Source organism: Gambusia affinis, linkage group LG09, assembly GCF_019740435.1.
Source record: "Gambusia affinis linkage group LG09, SWU_Gaff_1.0, whole genome shotgun sequence".
Lineage (NCBI taxonomy): Eukaryota > Metazoa > Chordata > Actinopteri > Cyprinodontiformes > Poeciliidae > Gambusia > Gambusia affinis.
In genome coordinates, this window is record NC_057876.1 from 20996118 (window position 1) to 21020851 (window position 24734).

General features: G+C 37.1%; 1 protein-coding gene across 9 annotated transcripts in view; it reads left to right on the top strand.

The window, feature by feature from the left end:
- The window catches only part of diaph2 (diaphanous-related formin 2), a 439308-nt gene that overhangs the window by 294940 nt on the left and 119634 nt on the right, over window positions 1-24734 (top strand). For all 9 annotated transcript variants that reach the window (XM_044127178.1, XM_044127182.1, XM_044127181.1 and 6 more), the window contains one exon: window positions 12442-12566. In XM_044127178.1, the coding sequence (XP_043983113.1) occupies window positions 12442-12566 (125 nt within the window). The remainder of the gene's footprint in view (window positions 1-12441; window positions 12567-24734) is intronic.

Here is a 24734-nt window from a genome sequence, read left to right on the forward strand (position 1 = left end):
CAGCTAATTCATCTCCAAGCTCAAAAGTCTCATTACGCCTCTGATGAGTTTAAGGGATGCTTGGAGTGGAAGCAGGTTGTGTTTATGGCTTGGCAATCATGCGTACCGCGTCTCATCTTATGTGGAAAACAAAAGACATGTCAGTGCTCCAGCCAAATGAATACTGAGCACATCCCTGCTTACTTCATGATCGTTCACTTATTTAAGCTTAATCTGCTAAACGGATGGGATGTCCTCTTTGTGTGCTGGCAGGTAAATGAAGACTTATGTGGCTGGGGGAGAAATTGATCTGACCTTTCCCATCACATGAGGGATATGAATCATTTCATATCTACTATATTAGTGTAATATAGGGCCACGTGATTTTTTTTTTATTTGGGCGGTTGCATTTGGGTCAATACATGACAACTTGCAAAAATACAACAAGTGTGACAATAGTAAAGAGTAGAGAACCGCACTGCAAAGAAGTAACCATGTTTTATGTGTGAAAGACAATTTTATGTTGTTATAGGAATTGTTTTCTTAGTGGACTGCTGCTGAGACTTTTTCCGTGTCTAAATATGAAAATAAGGCATTATCTAGTTAAAGAAAACTGACAATATTTTTAGCTAAACTAAAAACAGACCTCAACTGTCGAATACTAACTTACAACTAAGTACCTGCGGCTTATTTGTGTGATAATTATTCCTTGTAAAGTTGGTGATGAACTGCACTTTGCTGTATGTTGTCGACTGATTGGAGCAACTTGGTAGTTTTTTTTTGTATAAAATCACTTAAGATGTAGTTTATCAGAAATGTCATAATCCTGTCATTGACTCAAATACCTACAAAGCAGTGTTGGCAGGCTTATTATACCATACTTTTCCCAAACCGTGTCATGTAATCCTGCAGAGGAAATCTATACTTCATATCTGCTTTTATCATCCATGTCAATAATAGCAAAAATTATTTGCCCATGTCTTGTATCTTTAAAAGATACAATGTTGCTACTTTGCTTTAACAATTTACATCACAGAGATGGATCCAGTTGCTATACAAAAATATAAAATCAAATTAATCTGATAATATGGACAGATTAACATAAAACTCCATACATGCAACAGTGGGAAGAAACAACTCTCTTTCACCAGGAGGAAACCTCCTGCAGAGCCAGGCTTTGAACGTGATGGATTGGATGACAGAGCAAATGCACAGAAACCCCCAGTCAAGAAAAAGAGAATTAGCAGCAGCACTAGCTGTTTTAATGATTTCATCTAGGAGAGAAACGCAACTGGAGAGATCACCTCTGAAACAGTAGCAAAAAACATACATTATGAACAAGGTACAGAATTATGAGTTCATTAATGCATCAACATGTCCGACCCAAAAGTTTAGTGACTCTGTCCTCTTGACTACATTGTAAGTTCAAGTGAAAATCTGTCCTTCAGACATCTTTGAATTTTGATTAAGGACTGTACTCTTAGCTGAATAATTCAAAATGTATTCTTGTTGCCACTGCCGAATACGTTGTTCCCACGTTCTCCTCCTTTTGCCAGTTACTGTATTTTTCACCTCCGTTATCTTCTTTTCTGCCTCCGTTATTGGGTAACAACTCTCATCAACACTGAAAGATAAAACCAGAATTACAAATGGATATGACCTACTGTTTGACAGATGCCACTTCAGTATGAATGTTCATCTTAAAACCAATCAAAAAGAGCCTGGCTGTCTTTTCTCCCCCAGGGACTGTGTGATTTCCATTAAAAAGTCATCAATAATCAGAGACGGTGGTGGCAGCAAATGGGCTGAGCAACAGTTTGAGAATTTAAAACATTGCTGCCTCGTATTGGTCGAAACTATTTGTATGGTAGCTCATTCCTCATTGCTCAAGCCTTCCACACGATTTCTGAGCACAAGTGCTTTCATTTCATTCTCGTGTATTTAATTAGTTCTTACATAATTTACATATTTTAACATATAACCTTTCTTAGACATTTGTAGCAAGACATAATAAATAGTGTGAGTGAAATGCAGCAGTTTTATTAATGCCCAAATTATACAAGAACTTTTTGTTTGTTTAAAGGAAAATTACATTCACCTTATCTACTTGGTATGTTTTTATGAGGTACAGTGCCAAAACCGTGTATTTTTATAATAAATAAAGCATATCAAATTATTTGCAAATTTGACAAATTTGGTCATGATTAAAACAAATTTGGTCCTTTATTATATGTAGAACAATTAGCATTTTTCTTTTATCAGTGTCTGAGCTAAATGATCAACCAATATTTGGTCATATATAACTCCAATTACGTCTTTACACATGGCAACATTTGATTCAAGTTAAAACTTATCTTTCTAGCCAAATGGCAATCATGGTGTGGCCATGCAAGTACGAAAATAATTGTTAAAAATGTGATGAAATTTCTCTTGTGGAAAACACACGGTGACAATGCGTCACAGGTTTCCTCAGGTGAAGAAACTATTACATTTTCCTCAAAGAAACAGCCGTGTTCCAGAAGTGCAATTAAATTCTCAGGAGTATAATACTGACTGCTCAATAAGCTTAAACTTGCAGAAAATTGATATCTTCAGCTGCATTCATCTACTCCCTCCACACAACCTCTGCACGCTTGGTGCACTTATAAGAACTGCTATGGTGATACGAGATGCTGCTGTGAGAACACTTTGACTGCATAAGGACTTTTTTTATTATAAGCTACCTTGCTCTACAAAAGTGCGTCGATGGCAAACATGAAATGTGCACAGAATATTTTCTGTACTTGCATAGGTATCTAAAAATAGGTTATCCTTAGATATACCAAAGTTTTACTGTAAGAAACTGATGTAGATACCTCTGTTGCCTTAGCTCTAAGTAAACTTAATTGAATTTAGTATGTTTGAAAATGATGTTTGTTTCTGTGTTGATCTCAGCTTAATCTCTAGAAACAATATTACAGAAAATATTCATAAAAATCTTTATTTCTTATAAGGATTTCCCCCCCCCCTTTGGTTTAATCTCTGATCATAGTTTTTATCTCAGTACTTCATTTGGCTTTGTGGAATTGCTATATTTATTTCAGACATTGGATGTTGTCAGATTTTAGTCTCTTCTTCCTTTAAAGTGATTTTTCTTTTTGCTTCAAACTTGCCTCCTTATTTTAAGGCAGCAAGCTTGACAAAACCTCTGTTTGTCTTGACAGCAATAAACATCTTTAAGCAGTTTGTTGTCTTTTTTTGCACTGGAAAGGCAGCACCTTCACCCAGATGCCTCCATTACAAATGCTGAATAAAACCCACAAACTGCTTTTTAGCAGAAGCATGTTGTATTAGGTAGGGTTGATTTTAATTGAACCTCATGTGGTCATTCATGGAAGAAAAATCCCCCACACTGCTTCATCTGGAAAAGGAAAAGAGGGAGACAAACACAGTCTGTGAGTCATCAGCCACCCTCTCACTCTCCTTATGAATCATACAGAACATGTGCAGACGGTGAGCATCACAGCCCCGTTTCTGAAGTATGCTCTGCAGCCTATGTGAGAGTTTCAACAGGGATATTTGTAAGTCTTTAGTCAGCAAGTCTATCAGCAGCAGAATATCTTGCACTATTTGTCTGTGAATCATGAATGACATGCAAGCTTTTAATCAAAGTTGACCTGATACATGAGCAATGATGTGTTACTCCATAGCATTTTTTTTTTTTTTCGTTCAGAAAGATCTCAGACCAGGATTTCTTTTTTTAACATTTCATTATATGGTTCCCTTAAATACACAGATATGTAGAATCACTTACAGAGGGAGCTCTTGCGCTGCAAATGGGAACAGAAAGAGCCAGATGACAGGAAGAGAAGGAAGAATGTTGAATGAAAAGGAACTAAAAGCCAAAAGATGAAGGACAAGGAAAGAAATCTAAAGCAGTTGGTTTGTTAAAAAAAAAAAGAAGCTAATTTCAAAAACAAAAAGAGACTTTTGAAGACATTTAAGGACTCACTTTACTTCTCCTGCTCTGAATCAGGTGGCCTTGGTTTTGTTGTTGATTGAAGATTAGACTTTTATCTTTTCAGAATTAGAATGTACCAAAAAATCCAAGTGACGTATTCAAAGAAAAGTTTTTGAAGTTTTATACAATAGATTTTAATTGCATTACATAAAACTAGATACACCATTATGTTTGTTTCTGTAATAGGGAGTGCATTTTGCTTTATTTTCAATTGTCTCACAATTATTAAAATCTATTATTTCATGTTGGTAATCAAACAGCAGAATTCAGAGATATTTTTTTCCAGCTATGTGCCAAATTTAGCAAATAATACCATGGGTTTGGGTTAGGGATAGGGTTAGGGTAACCCTCATAATTACATAGCATGTAGTTAAATCTTACACCTATTGGAACTTTTTTGTAAATATTTACAAAATGCCTTGATATTGATATTGCAGTACCATGCATCCTCACTCTGAAATTCATATATAAAATATGAATTGTATGTAATTCATATTTATATTTTATATAAATTAAAGCTACAGACACTCAGCATCTTCTTTATGAGACAGTTATATAACAACAGAGTGTCTCAGAGGCTTAATCAGAACTGCCGCAGTACAGACTGCTACAGGATATCCTTTTTACCCACAGTGATTATCATCCACAACAACTCTGTAAGGAAAATTATTTGAGTTTCAAAGCGTTTAATTTCCTTTAATTATTTTTAAATTGATTGCAGTAAGTTAAATTGACCTTGAGATATGTATTTTCTCAAATTAAAGGTTGGATTTTTCTATAACTTTCAGTGTGAAATTATACTTCATTACTGAATACATTTATTTTATTGTCAATATGTGGAGAGCACTGTATAAAAGTGTATTATGTTTTTCCCTAAATCATATTCTTATCAAGTAAATATCTGAGATTGGAGTGTTTCTAATTTTTCCCTTCAATCAAACTCAGTTTTATCATGTTGTCATTTGTATTGAATAATCCATAATTTCAAAACTTCTGCAGATTTTTTTTCTTATCTTCTCATGCAAAAAATAGCATTTTCTCTTTATGTAAAAGCTGTTCCTCTTAGAAAGTATGAAGCACATTTTATTTTCTCATGTGGTTTTTACTTATACTTACCACTTTTAGTGTTTCTATATATCATCACGTCAATGATAAGGAAGACGTTAAGGTAGAAACCTTTGGGATCAATAAAACTCATACGCATACCCGACATGGAAATCTCACGTGTGTCAGATTAAATTGAGCATGTCCTACAATGAGGAAAAAATTCTTTGTGTGATACTTTGGATATCTCATTGTGGGCGTTCATCTTTGTGTGAGCACCCATGGGCTTACACCCGGGTAATTGCTGCTGCGTGCTTGTACCGCATATTAATTGAAGTTCTGTCATACTTAAAATGTTAAATGTGTTAGATCCGCTCTGGATTTGTATAATGGTAAATCATAATGCAATTTTCAGAGACGCCTACAGCTCAAGCACACGGAGACCTAATCAAAGAATGTAGCTGTGCAAAATCGTATCTGTTAGGCTTTTTTTTTTTTTTCTTACCAGGTACTTTGCAGATGTCAGACCAGTCGATAAGCCAAGTGAGGTTTTGGACTTGTTTGATATAGAAATGTCAAGTGAAACATAAAAGTGTGAGGTGAAATTGTCTCAAACGTATGCGATAAGGTACAACTTTGAAGCTGTGAATGAAGTAAGTGGCTGGAGTTGAGCACTGAAGTCTATTATGACTGCCACACCCCTCACACAGAAACTGTTCTGGTCGGCTACGCTCAAATAAGTTTCCATGTGCTGCTGTGATCTCCTGAGTGAAGAAATCCTTGAAGAATTGTATGTTATTATCCAGTTATCATCGTCTTTTATTTTAATCTTTAAAAGTTCTATTAACTTTTATTGACAAAGGAGTGTGGTTTCAACAATAAGATAGGAATTGTTATTATAATTATTATTTAGAATATATTTTATTTAAGTTTGTCAAACTTATTAAGAAGGTGCAACGAGTTTCCTTTTACAAACTGCCTGGCACACATGAATGAAGATGGAAGATGACTGGCTCCTCAGACATTGAGGAGGAGCAATCAGAAAGCACTCTGTCATATTTACCATATTTTATATTTCAAACACAAGATTCAGTGTATTTTATTGGGATTTTAATGTCCAGATTAAGCACAGTCTTAGTCTGGAATCAATGTGCTGCCCAGAAATTGAGATCTTAGCAGTTTATGAGAGTCATGAGATCATACAGCAACAGTGTTCAGTCAGAGGCCTCTTCAGAGTCATTGCAAGACTGACTGCTACCAGAGCCCACCATCCACGATGACCCTCAAAAGATACTATGATTACATAAATAAAAGTAGCATGTATTTCCCTTTGTGATAATTTATTTTTTAATTTTATTACAAATCCTTATAGAATACTCTGACGATTATGTTTATAACATGACAAAATGTGAAAAAAAATCCAAAGAGGTGTGAGTATTAATGCAAAAATGTCTTTATCGTGCCTGATATTTTAGGAGTCGTCACTCCAAACTCGAGCTGCATTTTGTTTCTCACATGACGCTTGATGTAAACGTATCACAGCAACACCAGCTGAAGTGTTAACAAAGAGAAATGACGATGCCCAGGAGAACAACAGGTTTTTGGATGGATGGCTGTCAGTAGACAGGAAGTAAACCATCGCACCTCTGTGGCTCCCTCACTCCTTTTTTTTATTGCAGAGGGCAGAGACTCTCATTGGGCACCAGCACATCATCCTGACTCATTTCCTCAGCACTTTCTGGGGAATTGTCATCACCCCAGGTCAATGTCTAAACTTTCCCATGCATCAAAATATATTGTAATTGACTCCATTTGTAATTCCTCCAGAGATCTGGCACTGGGCTGTAGCTTTGATGGCTGCCAAAAGCAATAAAGTCTGACAGACATGACCCCCATTGTAAACAAGTCCTCCCTGTAGAGGGTGAGGCACAGGAACCTTTTTTTTTTTTTTCCTCATTTCTTGCTTTTTCTTTTGGTCTTCCCCATACATCCATTCACATGTTATAGTTTTACAATTGTCAGGTTTTACTCTCATGAAATTATTTCTTTATTTTTACAGAGTTCAAATCTAGTCCCTTGCTAAAGTATTAATATGTATATGACTTTTTCACTTTGAGACAAGATATGCCCATAAACTTTGATTTATTTAGATTTGTTTGGGTAGACCAACACAAACTGGTTAGAAATTAAGGGACTGTGCCACTATGCACTGCCTCATTTACATGTATCTTACTAAGTATGTGGTACACAATTATGGAAAAACACTTAATTGTAAGATATAGAATTTTAAATTTGTGTTATTATTTATGTCCTGACATTAGATCAGATGATTTACATGAAACACCACTTCGATGTCGCTGTTGGATGGATGGGAAATTTTCACTAATTTAATCAGACTCACAGATCTGTCTTAATGTTAATATTTGTGGTACATTAAAGTTTCCATCTTGATGATAAATGAAAGAAGAAAATAGAGAAAAATAATAAAAGATTTACTGTTACTTTCACGCAAGTATTAAAACATTCACACTGATTGCAGTTGTGCTTATGCAAGTTGTTTTTTTCTATCATGATGCAATAGCTATCTCTTAAATATGTGTGTAATAATAAATAATTCAACGTAACATAAATATTTATAATTTGATGAATAACTGAAACTATTTACTTATTTATAACAGAGCAGGAAGACACCAGTCGTCTGATATCTGAACACTGAACCGTAATGTTTATAGATTACACTGGCACTCCCCCCATTTCTTTGTTTATGCTGTCCATTAAATTTTCTAATTTGCCACTTTCTCCTGCCTGCTGTTTGTAACATCACATGATCCAAGATAATCAGAAAGAACAATGTGACTGCTGTGCCACAGCAACAGTATCACTCTGGCTGCTGCAACTTGAGAGACTTGGGGGGGGGAAAGAGGAGCACAGATTTTTGTTTTTCTTCATGTTTTCCACCTCTCCTGCGAAGCAATCCGCTTTCCACTTCATCTCCAATTCATTTTTAGATACCACCAAGAAAGAAAAAAATGATAAAAAACAGAACTAAAACTGGTATTCCTGTGAGATAAAATTTGTCTTAACAATTTTACGTCATTTGATGCACAGACCCTAAAAAGTCTCCCAGATTGCTCGCTCGCTTACTGTGTGTTGCATATGTGAGGAGGGCCGTGAGAGGGAGACGTCAAACTGGGTCGAGATTGCTTCTAACCCCGGGGTTCCGCCGGGCCACAGATCTGTAGCGTTTCATCTGGGACAAAGTTTTCTTACAGCCCCTGCAACGTTTCTTCCTCCACCACGAGGTTGACATCGCTTTCAGAAAAAAAAAATACACATATACACAGTCTGTTTTTTGTTGTTGTTTTTTTTTCAGGACATCTCTGAAACCTGCTGTTGTACATCTGGTGGAATCACAAACACTGTCTTGAGTGGGTGATATCACCTCCGGTCCCCACTGTGTAGTTAGAGTGCAACACAGCTGTCCTTAATAGAGTTCATGTGCAACAACTCCACCAAGACCCACGATGTTGTGAAAGTGCTGAAGTGAATTGCTTCAGCACTTTCACAACACAACAGTTTTTCACTTTTAGTTTCATGATTTTTCCCACAAATCAAATAAATTAGAATAGAACTGCATTCGCTTATTCACTTTAGGTAGAGCTAGTGTCAGATTGTTACAGTATGATAACTTTAATGCTGCTCTTATTATGAATATGTAAATCTAAAAGGCAGTGGTGTCAACACATTTTGTGTAGTGGGAAAAATTAAGTTGAAGTCAAATATTATTTTGAAATTGTGATTTTTTATTTTGTTGGTTTTTACTACTTGCAAATTGACAAAATTGTGCCATATTTATTTCAAATAAATGCAAAAAGTTTCTGTAAATCATTGTGAAAGTAAAACATACATGTGGTCCAGCATGTTTGCAATGTTAAAAGAAAGGTGTACAATTTTTAACCTTTCTTGAGTTACAAGAAAGGTACCTTTCCTTCTGTTGCCTTCTGTTTTGCAAGTAAAAACTTTTTTTTTTTGGTAAACTCTGAGCAATAAGATCATGATACGGATTATTCTTTCATTGAAAATGCTTATAATAGAGAAAGATAAATGGTTAGTTGATCTGAGTGTGTTTTGGAGTAAATATCTGCTGACGTTTCAGGTTCAACTACCTATACAATTAAAATAAAAGCATTAGTTACGCCCAACACATGGCCCAACTTGAATTGTTAACTGGGACCACACAAAATCATTCCATGGGCCACAAATAGCCCCCGGACCACACAATGGACACCCCGACTACTTGTATTGAAGTTGTAGCTTTTAGAAATGTTGGCATATTTTTATGCAAATAACTACTCAAATTTACCTCGTACTTCTCCAAGGTTCTAGATGCACTTATGAAAGACCTTCAGTTTTAAATGTATGTAGCATTTGACTTTGTCTACATGTGAAAAAAGAAAAAAGTCTTAATTTTTCTTTGTAACCTAAAGCAGCACTGAAAGAGAACTTTGCTTGGCAAACTGGGTTTATTTGTCTATAAATAAAAAGAAAATTGCCCCTTTCATAAATTACCGAACCGAAAGTTGACATGTTCACATTATTGTGGTTGATTGTGGTTATTGTGAGCTGCACAGTGTGTTTCTCTGACACTTTATTTGAGCGGTACACGGCAAATATAATGTGCTCTGTCTTTATCTTGTTTTTCCCTTTTTTCCTCCCCCCTGTAGGAAAGAGGAATGTGCCAACAGCTAGTGTTACAGACCTCATATCAATAAATATGTTAAGTTAGAATCTTGTCTTTCAAATTGCCTTTTGTCTTCCCTGCTCTCCTTCTTGTCCCCCATACATCATGCAGCCTCGCGGTTATTTCCGTAAAGTGTGCCTGTTAAAAGACCCGTGCTGCTCTTCCTCACAGCCATTACCAGAATGTCCAACCCCCCTCCCGTCCTCCGTTTCTCCTCTGATCCACCTCATATGCATTCACGGGACTCTAGTGTTGTTATGTATTTTATTTTTTTTCTCCCTGGATATTGGAGCAGGATTTTATTTAATTTTTTTGTAGATTTACTAATTATATCCTAAAGGAATTGGTGCTAGATTTTGTAAACAAGTGATTATCTCAACAATGAACCGATACTACGTGCTGCGTGTAGTTCTAAAAAAACATTAACTAGCCTTTGAGTATATACATTGTGGTGTATAAGAAACAGATTTGTTCAGGGTAAGCAGTTCATGTTCTATATTTGTGTCAGTGTGTCTCAGCGGTGGGCAGCTCCCATGTAAACAATAGTCTGTTCAGAAGTCCCATGGCTGCGCTCTGATCCTGTTAACAGCTCCCCTGAAACCCCAGCATACTTTGCTTCAGCCACTATTTCTTGGCTACAGTAGTTACTATAATCAGTATTTCAGCCAAACCATTACTCAGTACTATCAGTCAGGCCTCAAGCTCCAATAATGCTACTATCAGAAGGCACAGTGCCTGACAAAGACCTCCCAGCAGCTCAGTGTGAATGTAATTGTCTCTTTTCTTGCATCATCAGCCCACCTCTCTTGCTCGTTTGCTTCCCCTTTTCACCATTAGTGAAGCTAAGATCACAGTGGCAAAGCATAGGGATCTCAGAGGCCCCATCAGTGGAGAAACAGGCTATGTGATACTGTGTTTTGCTCGGTGTCATTCCCAGGAGTTGAGTCTACGGGAATTGGGGAGGAGGGGCTGGGAATCTCCCAGTCTGTCTATCCAGGCAGCTAGCTGTAAAGTCCAATAATGACAGAGAGCTCAGGCTTCACTCACACTGAATTACAGATGAACTGTATGTGGATCTGGTAGAAATGTGTGTGTGGATGAATTTTAGTTGACTGTTTGGAGGTGGTTTGAGATCCAATTGTCAGCTAAATTGCTGTTGTTTTTTTCTAATTGCCTGAAAACAAACTGAGACCAAATCTGAATTTTTAAACCTAGTTAACGAAAAAAAAAAAAGAAAAAAAGAAATGGTCTGATGGCCTTTTTACCCTTATCTCAATACCACTGCATTTACATCTAAGTGTATTTGATCATTTTGCATCCAGTTCATCTCAAAATGATTCACTCCCCTGTTTTGCATGTACAATTATATCCATTCAGACCAGAAGTTATTTTTGTGTATGTGTGTGTGAGTGAGTCATTTGTCAAAAGATGATAAAACAAAGAACAGTATTAAAATAGAAAAATCTTATTTGGCACAACAAAGTCCTTTATAATGCCTGACAAGTTTTTTTTCATATCAACTGGCGTTTCACAGATTTATAAAATGCAAAATTTGTCATTATTCTCACCAATTTATAATAAACAAAAGAATCTCCATAAGTCTGAACCATGTGCTATTTGTGTTCTTTATAAATTACTTCATTAATCTACCACAAACAATTCATTGGGGGTTATATCTTGATAAAGTGTAGAGAATGTCAAGGGGAGTAGCACAGCATTTTAAAACTTTTGTCACATTTTCTAATATTCTTTGACACATTTGTTGGTTCTAAGATTATCCAAATGATATTCCTGGGAATTCTTTTACTGAGATTTTTAATGTTTTTCTGGAACACGAACAGAAAAACTGCATTTTACATTTCATGTGAACCATTTTGTAAAACTTCTGAACTCTTGCCCTTTTTTATGTCCTGACCCTGAGCTCCAGAAAAATGTTGGTCTTTTTTAAGAAAAAATACAAACCTGTGTATTCTGGGAAACCTTAACCATGTTCTTCAACCACTTTTGTTTGATTGAAGTCTGAGTTTTATCAGTGTTTCTATCATTCATGTACACTCTCATCATCAGCCCAAGCTTCTTGCTAACTACTCATCTAACATATGAATCCACTCAGGAGTTTAGTTTCCTTTCATGGCTATAAAAATCAACCAAAAGGTTTTCGATCCACTACTCTGTGAGCCAAATTTAGCTGGAATCGCAATTCATTGACAAAGCCTCTAAAGTTATTTATATTGCATCTGCGTGCATCAATAAAACTAAAAGTGCAACCTAAACTTGGGACTGCATCCATGCTCCTGTCCCGTCTGATCCCATTAGACACTGCTTGCTGTTTGAAGTTTCTACTTGAAAGGCCTAATCTGAATACTGTGGATTTCACAGCTACTCTGCAAACAGTGATTACAGACTGATTAATGAGCCACAGCAGACACAACTACACACTGTACACACACACACACACACACACACGCATGCATGCATGCAGACTTTCTAGGCCACACACAAATTGAGTTTACTGTAGTCAGTTTGTCGCAACACACAGTCTGCCTCGGTCGCAGCTGGTTTTTCTTTGAATGCGACGTTTGTGTTGATTTTGTTAGCGGAAGGAAGCATTATTATTATTTCCAGTAAATCCAAATGTTGATAATGATCTATTGTTATCTTTTCTGTTCTTTTACAGTGTCTGCTGAAATTCTAAAGGGCAGTCTGACCACAATGGAGAAGCAGATTCAGCGACTGGAGAACGATATCGAGAACTTCCCCAAAACGGACGACCCCCAAGATAAGTTTGTGGAAAAAATGTCCATATCCTTTTCAATCCGATGATTCTCACACCTCTCCGTGCTTGTTTTCCTCCACACTGAATAACTTCACATGCTGCATTGTCGGTGTTGCTCGTAAACGTGCATGTTTGTGTTCTGCCCGGCAGCGGCGAGCAGTTTAAGTCACTTGGTGTGATAGGTGACGCCCAGGGGAGGGTGGTGGAAATGGATCCAACTGCCTTGCTCCGAAATGTTGATCAGATCTCCCTTTTCATTCCTTCCTGTGTCCCAAGAGTGAAGTCGTGCCCATGGCTATTTTTACTGCACTCTGCCACTGCTGCCTGTCCCCTGAGGGCCTCTAATAGGGGCTTCTAGCCCCCTCACACCATCTTATCGCCTATCCCTGATTTCATCTCTTGACCGGCCACACAAGCCTCTCCACAGAACCATCTTTCCTCATGGCACCGCTCCCGTTTTGATAACAGAGTGCTTCACTCTAACCTGAGCCTCTCTGCTCCCCCCTCCAAAATTAAATTAGCCTTGTCCCTGGCTTTTTTTTTTTTTTTTCAACAACCTCTCTGAGAAAAAAGGTCCTCAACCTGCAAGTTTGATCAATGGTGAAAATCAAATCTCATGTCAACACCCCGAGGTTAGATTCCCTTACATTAGGAAGAGTAAAAACATTAAAACACTCTCCAGGATCCTTTTTGTGGCTTCTAATGTAATAAAAAATGATAAAAAAAAAAAAAAAAACACCTCTTGAGTAGTTGAAAAAGTGTATGGGTGTACTAACACATAACATGATACTTTATGCCTTTAATCTGGCATTTATTTAGATACTGAGTGCTATAAGAGTGATAGTCTAAAATCACAAATAATCTGCTTTAAGTCCCCAAAAAGCGTTTAATGTGATGAAATTAAAATGAATGAGCAAACCCGAGTCTTTCACGTGGCTTCAGGAGCTAGCAGGCAGGAAAGCTGCTCTGCCCCCTGATGCCAGTATTGATTCCCTGAATCCTTGGAGAACTGGAGGGCTAGAGCGAGAGGAAATGGGGAAGTGTAGATTTACTGCAGTATGGCTCTCTTTCACTGTCTAGAGCTCCTCCCCAGAGGTTAGCAGTGAGTAGCCGACTGGCCATGACCTGAAAAAACCTCGCTCCCCTTCTTCTCCCAATCTCACCGGAATGTTTTGGTGTTAAAAGCTAAGAAAACTTTAAAAGTCTCTGATATTTTTGGTTCTTGTCTTTTCCTTATATTTTCTTTTCTTAAACAAAGACTATCACGGATTCTAGTTTTATAATTACGGGTTGAAAAAAATTATTTATATCCCTTAATTATTATTACTTGGACACAATGCATCCGCAAACGTAAATCTGCTTAATTTTCTTTGGAAAAGACACTGATTGAACTGTCAGATATGATGGAGAGCTTTTGTATATAGGAGTTGTTAAGGCTCTAATTTGGATTTCAGTCTTTACTTTGACTAGGCCACGGTAACACATAAATATATAGTGATCTAAACCGTTCAATTGCTGTTCTGACCCAGTCTCAAGACTTTTGCAGCCTCTTTTTTCAGAATTACTTTTCATTTAGCTCCATTCCTTCAGATTTCTGCAGAAGATGAAGCTGTCCACAGCATGATACTGCCATTACTCTACTTACAGATGGATGGTGTTTTCAGAATGTGCTAGTTAAACAAATGTTTAATGTTGTTTTGGTGCAATCTGAGCACCTTTTTCTACATTTACTGTGACTCTTACAAAGCTTGAGGAAAGCTTTGAACGGGATGTTTTACAGCACAGTTTCGACATTTAATTTATTTTTTTTCCTTTCTTACTTTTAATTACTGAAAATAAGCTGAATAAAAAAGCTGAGGGGAGTGTAAATACTTTTTAAAGAATGGGTATGAGGAAGCAACAAAATAGTTTCTTCAGAACTACTTTTTTTTCATATCAGTTAAAATCTGAATAAGCAAAACAAATAACATTTTCATAAAGTATTCAGACCCATTCAATAATTTAGAATTTTATTGAAAAACCCATTTATTTATGGAACTTTATCACCAAGTGAAACACATTATAGATTAATTACACACAGATGGATATTTGAAAGCTATTTTGCTGTTAATTATGATGATTTTTCACTTTATGAGAACATGACATTTAAAATTAGAATATTACCTCAGGCCAAAGAAAGTTTTTACAAAATGTGGGCTTAATAAAAAAAAAGTAAAGTTATTTTCAAAAGGTGCTTCTAATCTTATTGATGAGACTCATTTGGACGTTTATTCTAATGTATTGAAAATGAAGGTAGATACTGTATCATAGATGACATTTTCATATTTCAATCACTGGAAATGAATAGAAAAATTCAGTTTTATAAGTTGATGAGTTGTAACTATGCTCTTCTAAATGAAATGTAGCTTAATATATATCTTTTTTTAGATGCCGCTTATGCGTCTGCTGTGTAAAAGTAAAATGTTTCATTTTTTGTCTCTGTGCGACTGTTGGCACGATTCCAAAACTCATTACGCTCCAGTGTCTCTTAGACATAATTTCAGCTAATTAAAGTGGGCTACATCTGCCATCTTTAGCAGTTTTGTGTCCATTTCAGTGGAGAAAAAAACTTGATTGCAGGTTAATTTCAAAACAAGTTTAACTGACAGAAATACCTCTCATCATTTCCTCTCGGTTTGGTGATAACTCTCTGAAGCCAGACAGGTACTTCTACCAAGCACTGGCTTTATATATCTTTATTGGTGGTTCAGCCAACTGAGAATACAGCTGGGCAGAGATGAAACTGGTTTAAATTTTCATCTCCAGAATGTTAACCTAAGAATTTTTCTCTGCTTTAACATAACTGCATGCCGTCCCTGCCATGTATCTTCTCTCATGGTATTTCACATAGATAACATAATTTCCTGGTTTTGCTGCCTCTACTATTGAAAGAAATTCAACAAAATTATTATATTCTAAATTCAGTTTATGTGTTTTTTACCAGTTATAATGTAGTGGCATTTGATTGTGTTTTAATGTATGCATTTAAGAGAAAAGCAGAGACACAATCTTGATTGTGGAGTTTTTACATTTACTGGTGATAGTGATCTCTATTTAGTCCTTTCTTCTCTTAGATAAACACAAGCAATATGCATATTTGCAGTAAGTCTGGAGAGGTTAGCAAGTGTAGTTCTTTAAAAGCTTCAACCTACCTGTTTTAGCTGAGTCCACTTTTTCTTTTATAACTGTAACATAAGGAGGTAAAATAACACCATTGAGTTGTGTGTTGCTGCAGTAGTTGTAAAATAATTTTACTGTTTCTAAGCAAAGACATAATAATTGCTAAGTTTATATTTTAGTGAGTATTTATGAGAGAACGCAGAGACTTACTGTACTGCTGAGATTTCAAAAAGGCTGCCACCATTTTCTAAATCTGACATGTTCCGTGACAGACCGAGGTTTGAACGTGCAAAATAATCGCTCTAATCTGCCTAGCCTTCCTGATATCTGCTGAAAGTCTTGCACTCTCATAGCCTGAATAAACCACAAACATGTCTGAGCATGCTATAGAAAATACTACTGGTTTGATATCTTCTTACATTCCTGTGTATTTTTTGGCTTCACTTGTATATGTGCAGTATTTTGCCAAAAGGAGTTTCTTAAATGTGTTTTGACATTCTGGTAAATTTTTATACCTTTTTAGAATCTCCAGCAGGATTGGTTGATTTTATAATTTCAAACAAATGGATGGATTGAAACTAAAATACATAAACCAAAACTAAAAACCTGCTTACATGTAGAAGGTTTTAATGATGCACTGTTGACTGTTGAACCAATGACTCTCTGAACAGGATTTCTGTTTATTTAATTTTGTTTTGTTTGTTTTTTTATTTCTTTTTTTTTTTTTTTCAGTTTCATTGATACACATGAAGTAGAATAATTAAAGTAAAGATGCTTTTTTTTAACTTTATCCAGGGGTGGGAAAAAAGGGATGTTGGCTCCTTAATGCATGACAGATGGAGGAACAACACCAGCTAAAAGTTGTGCATTTGATGCTTGAGTAGCTTTGAAAAAGTTACGTGCAGCTCTGTTGTTTTGCCTGATGTGGGCTGTGATGAATGAGACAGTCAGTGTTTATGTTCATTAGAAGAAGAGATGCAATGAAAGAGAGGAGCCACTTTGTAGTGTGAATGATAACTTTTAGAGATAAACCATAGTTTAAAAGCAATGTTTCCTATGTAATTTTTGTTTGCTTACTCTCCTTTCTTCTATTTTTAATTTGTTTAAGCCCAAGAAATTAGATCATTGTCAAGTAAAACGTCAATAAGGAAGTTGTCAAATTACTTGCTTACCTATTAGTTAAAGTTGTTGCCTGAAATGATAGCAAGGGAAAATAATAAAAGAAAGATAAAGAGAAAGACTTACCAGAAGCACCCCATTTTGCTTTATTGATACATTTTTCTCTTTTCATTACTGTAATGTATGCAAATTACTGAATGGGGTGTTTGTTCAGCAGTTTAGTGATCTCTATCTGTCAGAAATAATGGGGCCCCCAGAAAGGCTCTACAGTTGAGGCAAAAGCCCCTAGAGAGCCTTATTTCACTGCAGAGGCTATTGCTTTCATATGCACCATCACACACACAAACACACGCCCATAGATGTAGAAATGTGTGTTTGGTGCTGGTTGTCACAGAGGAGAGTAGAGTGGGACTCTGCATACTAGAATATTGATGTAGTGAGGTGGCTCGATGGGGCGCTATGAGAAACCAAGTAGAAGCCTGATGAATGCTTGGACATGTCTAATACATCTCACCGTGTCGCGCTTAATGATTTAACCCAGTGTATTGATATTCAGCTTAACCTTTTATTTCCCTGAATACCACACTCAGAGTATTTTGTTGTCTCCACACTGAGTGACAAAGAGGAAGGTGTCATTAAGCTGTATTACGTTGGTTAGATTTTGTGCTTCTGGAAATGAGCAACACTGCAGTTGGGTTTCTCTAAGGGTTATGTCAAGCAGTTTCTTATAATTGCACATGTTGACAAAGAACTGGAGTCCTTGTTTCTCTGTACAATCATTTATCAATTTGTCTTCCAATTTGTCGCTATCCAATCAGAGAGGTAACCTGTTGTTAATGCTCAGGTTGTCCTTTAGTAAAGAACCGTTCTTTACCCAAGAGTTTACGCAGTTAGTTTGGACTTCTAGACTTATCTTTACTTACCCTGAAGCTCTATTATTGAATGGTAAGCAAAATAGTTTGAAGAATCCAACTTATTGTTTTACTTACTTTGTTTGCATACCAAGGGAGGGCTCTTTGAGCAACAGTAAAAATCTTCATTTGTAACCGATACCTTCTCGTACAACTGAAGCCTGTAGTCCTTGGATTTGGGCCCGGCATCCTCAAAGAGTCCTTTTCTGAAACCAGCTTAGTCCACCCACACGGGGTCAGAACAGATGCACTTTTTCACAGCCCTAAGGCAAGCCTGTAATACTTTTGCTATGGTTTAAAAATTGACAGAGAAATTTACACAGGTTCCATGTTTTTCTTGCAGTCTTCACCCTGATTTAGCTCAGTCTTCAAAGTGAGAGCTTCACTATCATATGTTTACGGATGCCTCTTGTCTAAGACATGCTGTTGGCTTCGAGGTTGGTTTGTGTAGAAGTTCTGCAAGAGACATTTATTGTCAAATAAAAGGCTGACACTTGTTCTATTTAGCAGCTGGCTGATTGTAAGTAGAAAAACATCAACATTTGTTTTGCAGGTAAACATGACCATTAAGTTACTTTCACTAGTATACATTTTTTCATTTTTTCTTATTGTGTCAGACTTGCTTGTTTTATATTATATAAGGATTTCATTTCCTGTGTGAAAGTGAAAATATAATCACCACCCTTGGTAGATCACGATTTTACTGTGATCAACAACATCTTAAGATTTGAATTCACAGGCGTGACATTAAGTAGCCAAAAAGATCTTGAAAACCAACACTAATAAGAAATTAATTCACATCTGGCAATCTGGTATGGGCTATGAAGCCATTTGTAAGGCTTTGGGGCTCCAGTAAGAACAAGTAGCCATAAATGGAGAAAACAGGGTAACTCTGGTGACTGTCCTACCAAAATTACTGAAAGAACTTGTTGATGACTCATTCAGGAGATTGTTGAATTTAATACACCGCAGGAAACACTTGCATCAACTAAGGCCAGTGCTCCTCCTTCAGCAAAGATAAACACGGTATCATCCATGGGAGACTGGTACCATATTATGACCTTCAACTCCACCTTAACACACTTGGGTCAAGCAGCAGGAACCAAAGAACGCAGCAGTTCCACTGCTGAATGGCTAAAACAACACAAACAAAAAGACTTATTGAAAATGCCCAGTTAAAGCCGAGAAGAAATCTGGAAGGGGTAAGTGCTTTTTCATTTCAGTTCATATGTTTGAACAAGCCCTATTGTTCCCGATTTGTTTGGTTAATTTTGTCTGTTTAGTATCTAAAAAAGTGGGTCAACTAATGCTAGAGGGACTTTTGGTAAGGCCTAATAATTTATATATATAAATATAAAATGCTCAACCTTCCTTCCTAAATCCTTTGCAGTTTGTTAGCGCTCCCTCCTAATCAGCACCTTCTCTTAACCCCCCTTTATTCACCTTGTGTGTTTTCTGCCGCTAATGAAATGCACTGTAAACTGCTTGGCCAATTAAGCAGAGCACAGCCGAATCACGTCGGCTTTTAATTACAACGAGAAAAAAATCTGTGGAAATGACTTTAAATAAATAAAGGTGCCTGGAAACAGTCATAACTTATTCCTGAGTTCTGCGAATACATCTGTCACCTCAATGATTCGAATCAAGTAAAAACAAAGGATAAAGCAACAGAATATCACACTCTTTGAAATAACTAGTGATAATTCATAATGAATAATGCAATGTTGAAGGAGAAACAAAGAAAATTAACACTTCTTAATCTGTGTTGGCTGGAGGAACACTTTTAAAATCAAGTTTGGGATCTGATGACTCTTTCGCGCTTCTCTCACAAAGTAACAAAACTATTTTATAACATGTACTTTCATAAATGTGTCATCGTATGTGATCAAACTGATTTCCATTACTATAATGGCAGAAACATTCATGTGTGACAGAACAGTTTTCATAAAAGAAACACTGATGCTGTGTTTTTAGGTGCGCTTGGCAACACTAGCTCTTATATATTCTGCGTTCTGCACCGAGAATACGTCGGTTATTATATTAACTGAGTCACTGCTACCACAGAGAAATTATCTAATCAGCAACATGGTGCTTTATAAGCTTAGCATGGCTTAAGGGCCTAATGTAACAAACTTCCAGATGCCAACACAGGCTATAATTTCATCACTTTGCAGCTTTACGCATTTTTTAAAAGTAAATTCAATAAAACTCCAATAAGGACGTTGATATTCATTATTTACTTGATGTTGTTTTATTACAAATAGGAAATTCCAAAGGGAAAATTAAATCCAACATACAAAGCAATACTGCAAAATTGTAGGTATTGTTCCTTTGGGAAGCTAATAATGCATAAAGTTATAAATGTACGAATGACGTTATTAATGTAGAACGCAGATAGGTGGCCCAGTTTAGTGCATGGTTTCTGCAGTTTCACAGTCTGCAGAAGAAGAGTGCAGCGCTGTTTGAAACCTTTGATTTTTGGATCTTGTTTTGTAGTCATAATTAGGGAAAAAACTGACAGAAAAGTGAAAAATGTAGTCATATGGAAAAAAATACTAACATAAAAAATATCCAGACAGATGACATGTTGGTATAATTAAAAGGTTTATTAAAATTTCTCAAGGATATGAATAATTTTGGATTTACCTTATCTTGCCTTTTCCTGTAAAACTGCGAACTCTCCAAGTTGCCCTCAGGTCCTCAGGGAATCTATTCTACAGTCATGAGCCATAATAAGTCAAAGATGCTTCCCTGTAGGGTTTTTCCCCTACAACTCTCGGGATTAATTAAAGACCAGCCTTTAAATCTAGAACATTTAAAGCTTTAAAAGCCAGTAAAAGAATGTTTAACGTATAAAAATTTTAAATTGTAGCCCACAAATCATTGAAAGCTATAATTCATGTCAGATGCAGGAACATTAATAAAAACCCAGGAAACATGTTTCAGGACAAAAACGCATTTAAAGGTCCAACTTTTCAGTTTTATTTCATCACCTAATTAAAAATGCTTCACTGCATCATCAAGTATCAGGGTGGTAATCTCTATAAAAAAACACAACTTTTTTGGAGCAAAATGTGTCCTAAATATTTTGTTTCTACTCACCTTTGTCACTTCCAGACAGTGGCTTTCTTAGCCCTCATGCCATGAGAGAGAATATCCTTACTGTTTGCCAATCAGTGCCTTGTTAGACTGTGACACTTGGCCCCATGAGGCAGCTCTGTTTACCAGTAGAGTAAGATTGCTGCTCTCTGGAACTGAGAGGGGGTGTGGCCTGGAGCATTGAAGATGCTCCCTTGATGTACTCTGAACCTTTTGCTCCAGACAGAACAAGTGTCACATTCCTCTGATAAAGCCTCCTTGCCCTGCCAGTCCTGGAGGGAGTCCTCTGGGATGTGTCATGTCCTGTAGGTGTTCAGGCCAGCTAACCTGCTATATAAAACATAGTCTGACACACTTTCAGTGTCATGACTTCTTTGGTCTGGGGTCAAAATATAGGATGGGAAGCTAAGTGGCAAGCAGGCAATATGTAATAAGTCTTGGGAATGATTTGTTTAGTTGATTTACTTTATTTTATTTTTTGTGTGTGTGTGTGTGCTGCTCAGCAGTTGTATAGCTTTCCTACTTTTGACATGGGTCTCTGCTGATTATTTCTGCTCTACTGAAACTCAGGCTAAGAACCCAGAGGCAGAGGCTCCAATCTGCACCTCATTACTTCCCCAAAAGGCCCAGGCTTAGTGCAGGGTAATAGACAGAGGCCCAACCACCCTCATTTGTCATGGGCTCCTGGGTTTGATGCAAAGCCCCCCATGAGCACTTGTTGCCGAGCTCTAATCCTGCAGTAGACACCAGCCATGCTTCTCTGCTTAGCCATCCTGGCTCTCCTCCGTCATGGCTCATGATTTCACTTTCATTTGATGTTTTAATGAAATCCCTGAGACTCAGGTGAATGGTGTGCCCCATTGATGGCAAATTATTCTATCAAATGCAAGTGGAGGAGAAACGTGACCAGAGTTATTTGTCAAGTAAATAAGACCTTGAAAGGCTTTACAGCGTTTTGTGTGTGAATCCACAATAGAAGACAATAAGAGTGAAATTTCACTGAAGATGGAAATGTTATGCTCCTGATAGTCAGAAATAATACATCATTTTATTCAGCTTCTCTTGTAAACCACAGAAGCTGTAAATATTAGTAATAACCATCAATGTAGTAAGAGGTCATACTGTGAAATTGTTTACTTGTATTTCTAGTTTTAGACCAGTGGGATTTTCTGCAGAAAGTGTTGAATCTTTTCCTACAAAGAAAGGTCATCATCATCATCATCAGCTGGCATGGTGGTTAAAAGCTTTTCTTTTTTCTGCTGTTGAATTTTGTTGAGTTTTTAGTGCATATTTTCTCATATATTCTCCCCAGCTCTTTATTGATTGGGGAAGTTTTCTTTCCCTTTCAACTTCTTACCTTTGATGTTTCTGTAAGCTACTTCATTATTTCATAAAAATTCAACTGAGCACTGATCATGCCTCCGGCTTGCACTTGAGTCCTGACAAACGTCCAGGCAATCAATTAATTTAATATTACCCTATGCAGACCATTTTTCTGTAATGGTGAAGATTTACTCACCTCAGCATGCTGAAGGTTTAAGTAGCTGACACACTTAGTGAGAAAATTAATAAATGTGGTTACTCAGTAGCAGAAAACTGTACCCTCTCTATACCTAGTAGTAAACTTTTAACCTGCTTGACAGGAGTTGATGTTTCACAAAATTTTAATTTCTTTTTTTTTTTAGGGCTTGCATGAAAAGCTTTTTTGGACATATTCCAACATGCATAGCAGGAGAAACAGAGTAACTTTCATGTTATTACTGTTTCTTGAAAGAAAATGTCCACTGTTGTTTAGGCTGCGCAAAGTTTTCTGTCCATTCATGAGGACAATGGCTACAGTACCCCAGGTCCCCAGAATTTCACTGTGCACTTTGCTTTGAAAGTCCTAGAAACTATAGAAAAGTCAGAAGAGTAAGAGATCACTAATTAAAAAGAATCAGTGACAGTCAGAAACACTAACAGTTACAAACGGCAATCTGATGGTAGTCAACAGGGGATTCTCCATTAATTGGCAAAATGAGACTCATCAATCACACAGGGGGGGAGTGCTGCACAGACAGTATCCTGTCAGAATCCCCCACTGAGGGGGGAGCAGCATGACGTGTTTCTCAGGGACAGAGTCGTGCGGAGGAGTAACGGTTTCTCCTCCAAACCGCCTCCTCACCCTCCACCACGTTCCCCCCCTGACTCTGTTTCTCTCCACATGTGGCTCTCAGTAGACATCTCTCCAACTCATTCTGACAGGCTTTGTTTTTGCTTGTCACATTTGAAATGGGGATTGGCTGCCATTCTCTGCCAGTCAAGGCTGAGACAGAATTGTCAAAACACACTTTTGAATTCCAGCTTTTAGAAGATATTCTCCACTGATGACATGTGCTGAGTGGCTTGTAACTCCATACTGCTTCTTGGCATCGAAGCCCTGGTGGCGTTTGTTTTCTCTGCAGGAAATGTCAATAATTTAATTTATAAATATATTTTTTTGGCATTTGGAGATGTTAAAACTCAATTAATTTAGATATTTGATTGTTTTACTCACTGTTAAGCATCCACTTTATTAGTTGCTGTATGAAGTAACAAAGACAGATTAAATCCTCGTCTTCTGTTGTGAGTAGTGTGTGATGTTTGAGCTGGCCAAACACGTCAGGAAGCACTGCTTCCTTCTTTGCCAACAGGTCAATGAACGATTGACTGTTTCATCAATTGAACCAATCAATGAGCTGTTCTCTGTCTTCATTCCACTTGTGTGGTCTAGTGTGGTTACATGCAAACCGAGATTTTCAGTCGCCATCACTTTGTGCTGCATCTCTGCTTCATCTTTACATCTTATATTATCCTTTTTTTTTTCTTTTTTTTTTTTTTTTTGGAAGGCACAGGCTGCCACCATTAACGACTTGCCACCGAGGCTATTCTCTTATCTAATGTGTGCTGGAATTGCATGTTGATTTCCTCATTACCTCTCTCCACTGCATTAAATCAGTAATATGTCAGGCACGTCACAGAAAATGGAGTATTCGCAACTGTCTTTATGGCTCTTATCTGCGGAGCTAATGTACTGCAAGTCAAAACAAAAGACAGGGTTTTGTGCGTTTATATTAACCTCCAATTAGCAGCATGGATAGAAAGGGTGACCTCAAGCTGGTTGCATTGATGATGCTTTTTTGTAGGATCCAGGCAGGCATCACATGGCTGATGAAAGCTTTTAAGTTTCTTGCAGTAAGTACAAGGTACAGAAGCATTGGAACACATTAAAATAAAATCGTCGAGGTCATTTATTTCCTTAATTTCAGCTCAAAAAATGTAACTCAAATTGTATAAATTTATTATGCACAATGGTATTTGAAGTATATAGTTAATTTTCTTTATATATTAGACTAAGAAAATATAAAGAATTGAAACATGAATTGCTCCACAGTGTCCTGGTAGACTCCCAGTATGACTTTTTTTCAATAAAACCAGTGGGCCAGCACCGGGAGATAACAGGGCTTCCCAAATCATCACTCACTCTGGAAGCTTCCCTCCGGACTTCAAGCAACATGGATTCTGATCCTCTCTACTTCTCCTCCTGACTGTTGCACTTTCATTTCCAAATTCAAAATTTATTTCATCTAAGGACTCTGGACCGTTGAGAAAAAAAACCAAATTCCTTTTTTTAGAGCCCAGAAAAGGACACTTCCAATGGTTTAACACAGGGGTCCCCAAAGTCGGTCCTCGAGGGCCGGCATCCTGCATGCTTTAGTTCTGTCCCTGGTGGCACCAACAACCTTTTCAGCATGTCAGTGTTCTTCTTAAGCCTTCTAACGAGCCATCATTTGATCCAGGTGTGTTAAACCAGGGAGAGAACTAAAACATGCAGGAGGCCGGCCCTCGAGGACCGACTTTGGGGACCCCTGGTTTAACACAGGGTAT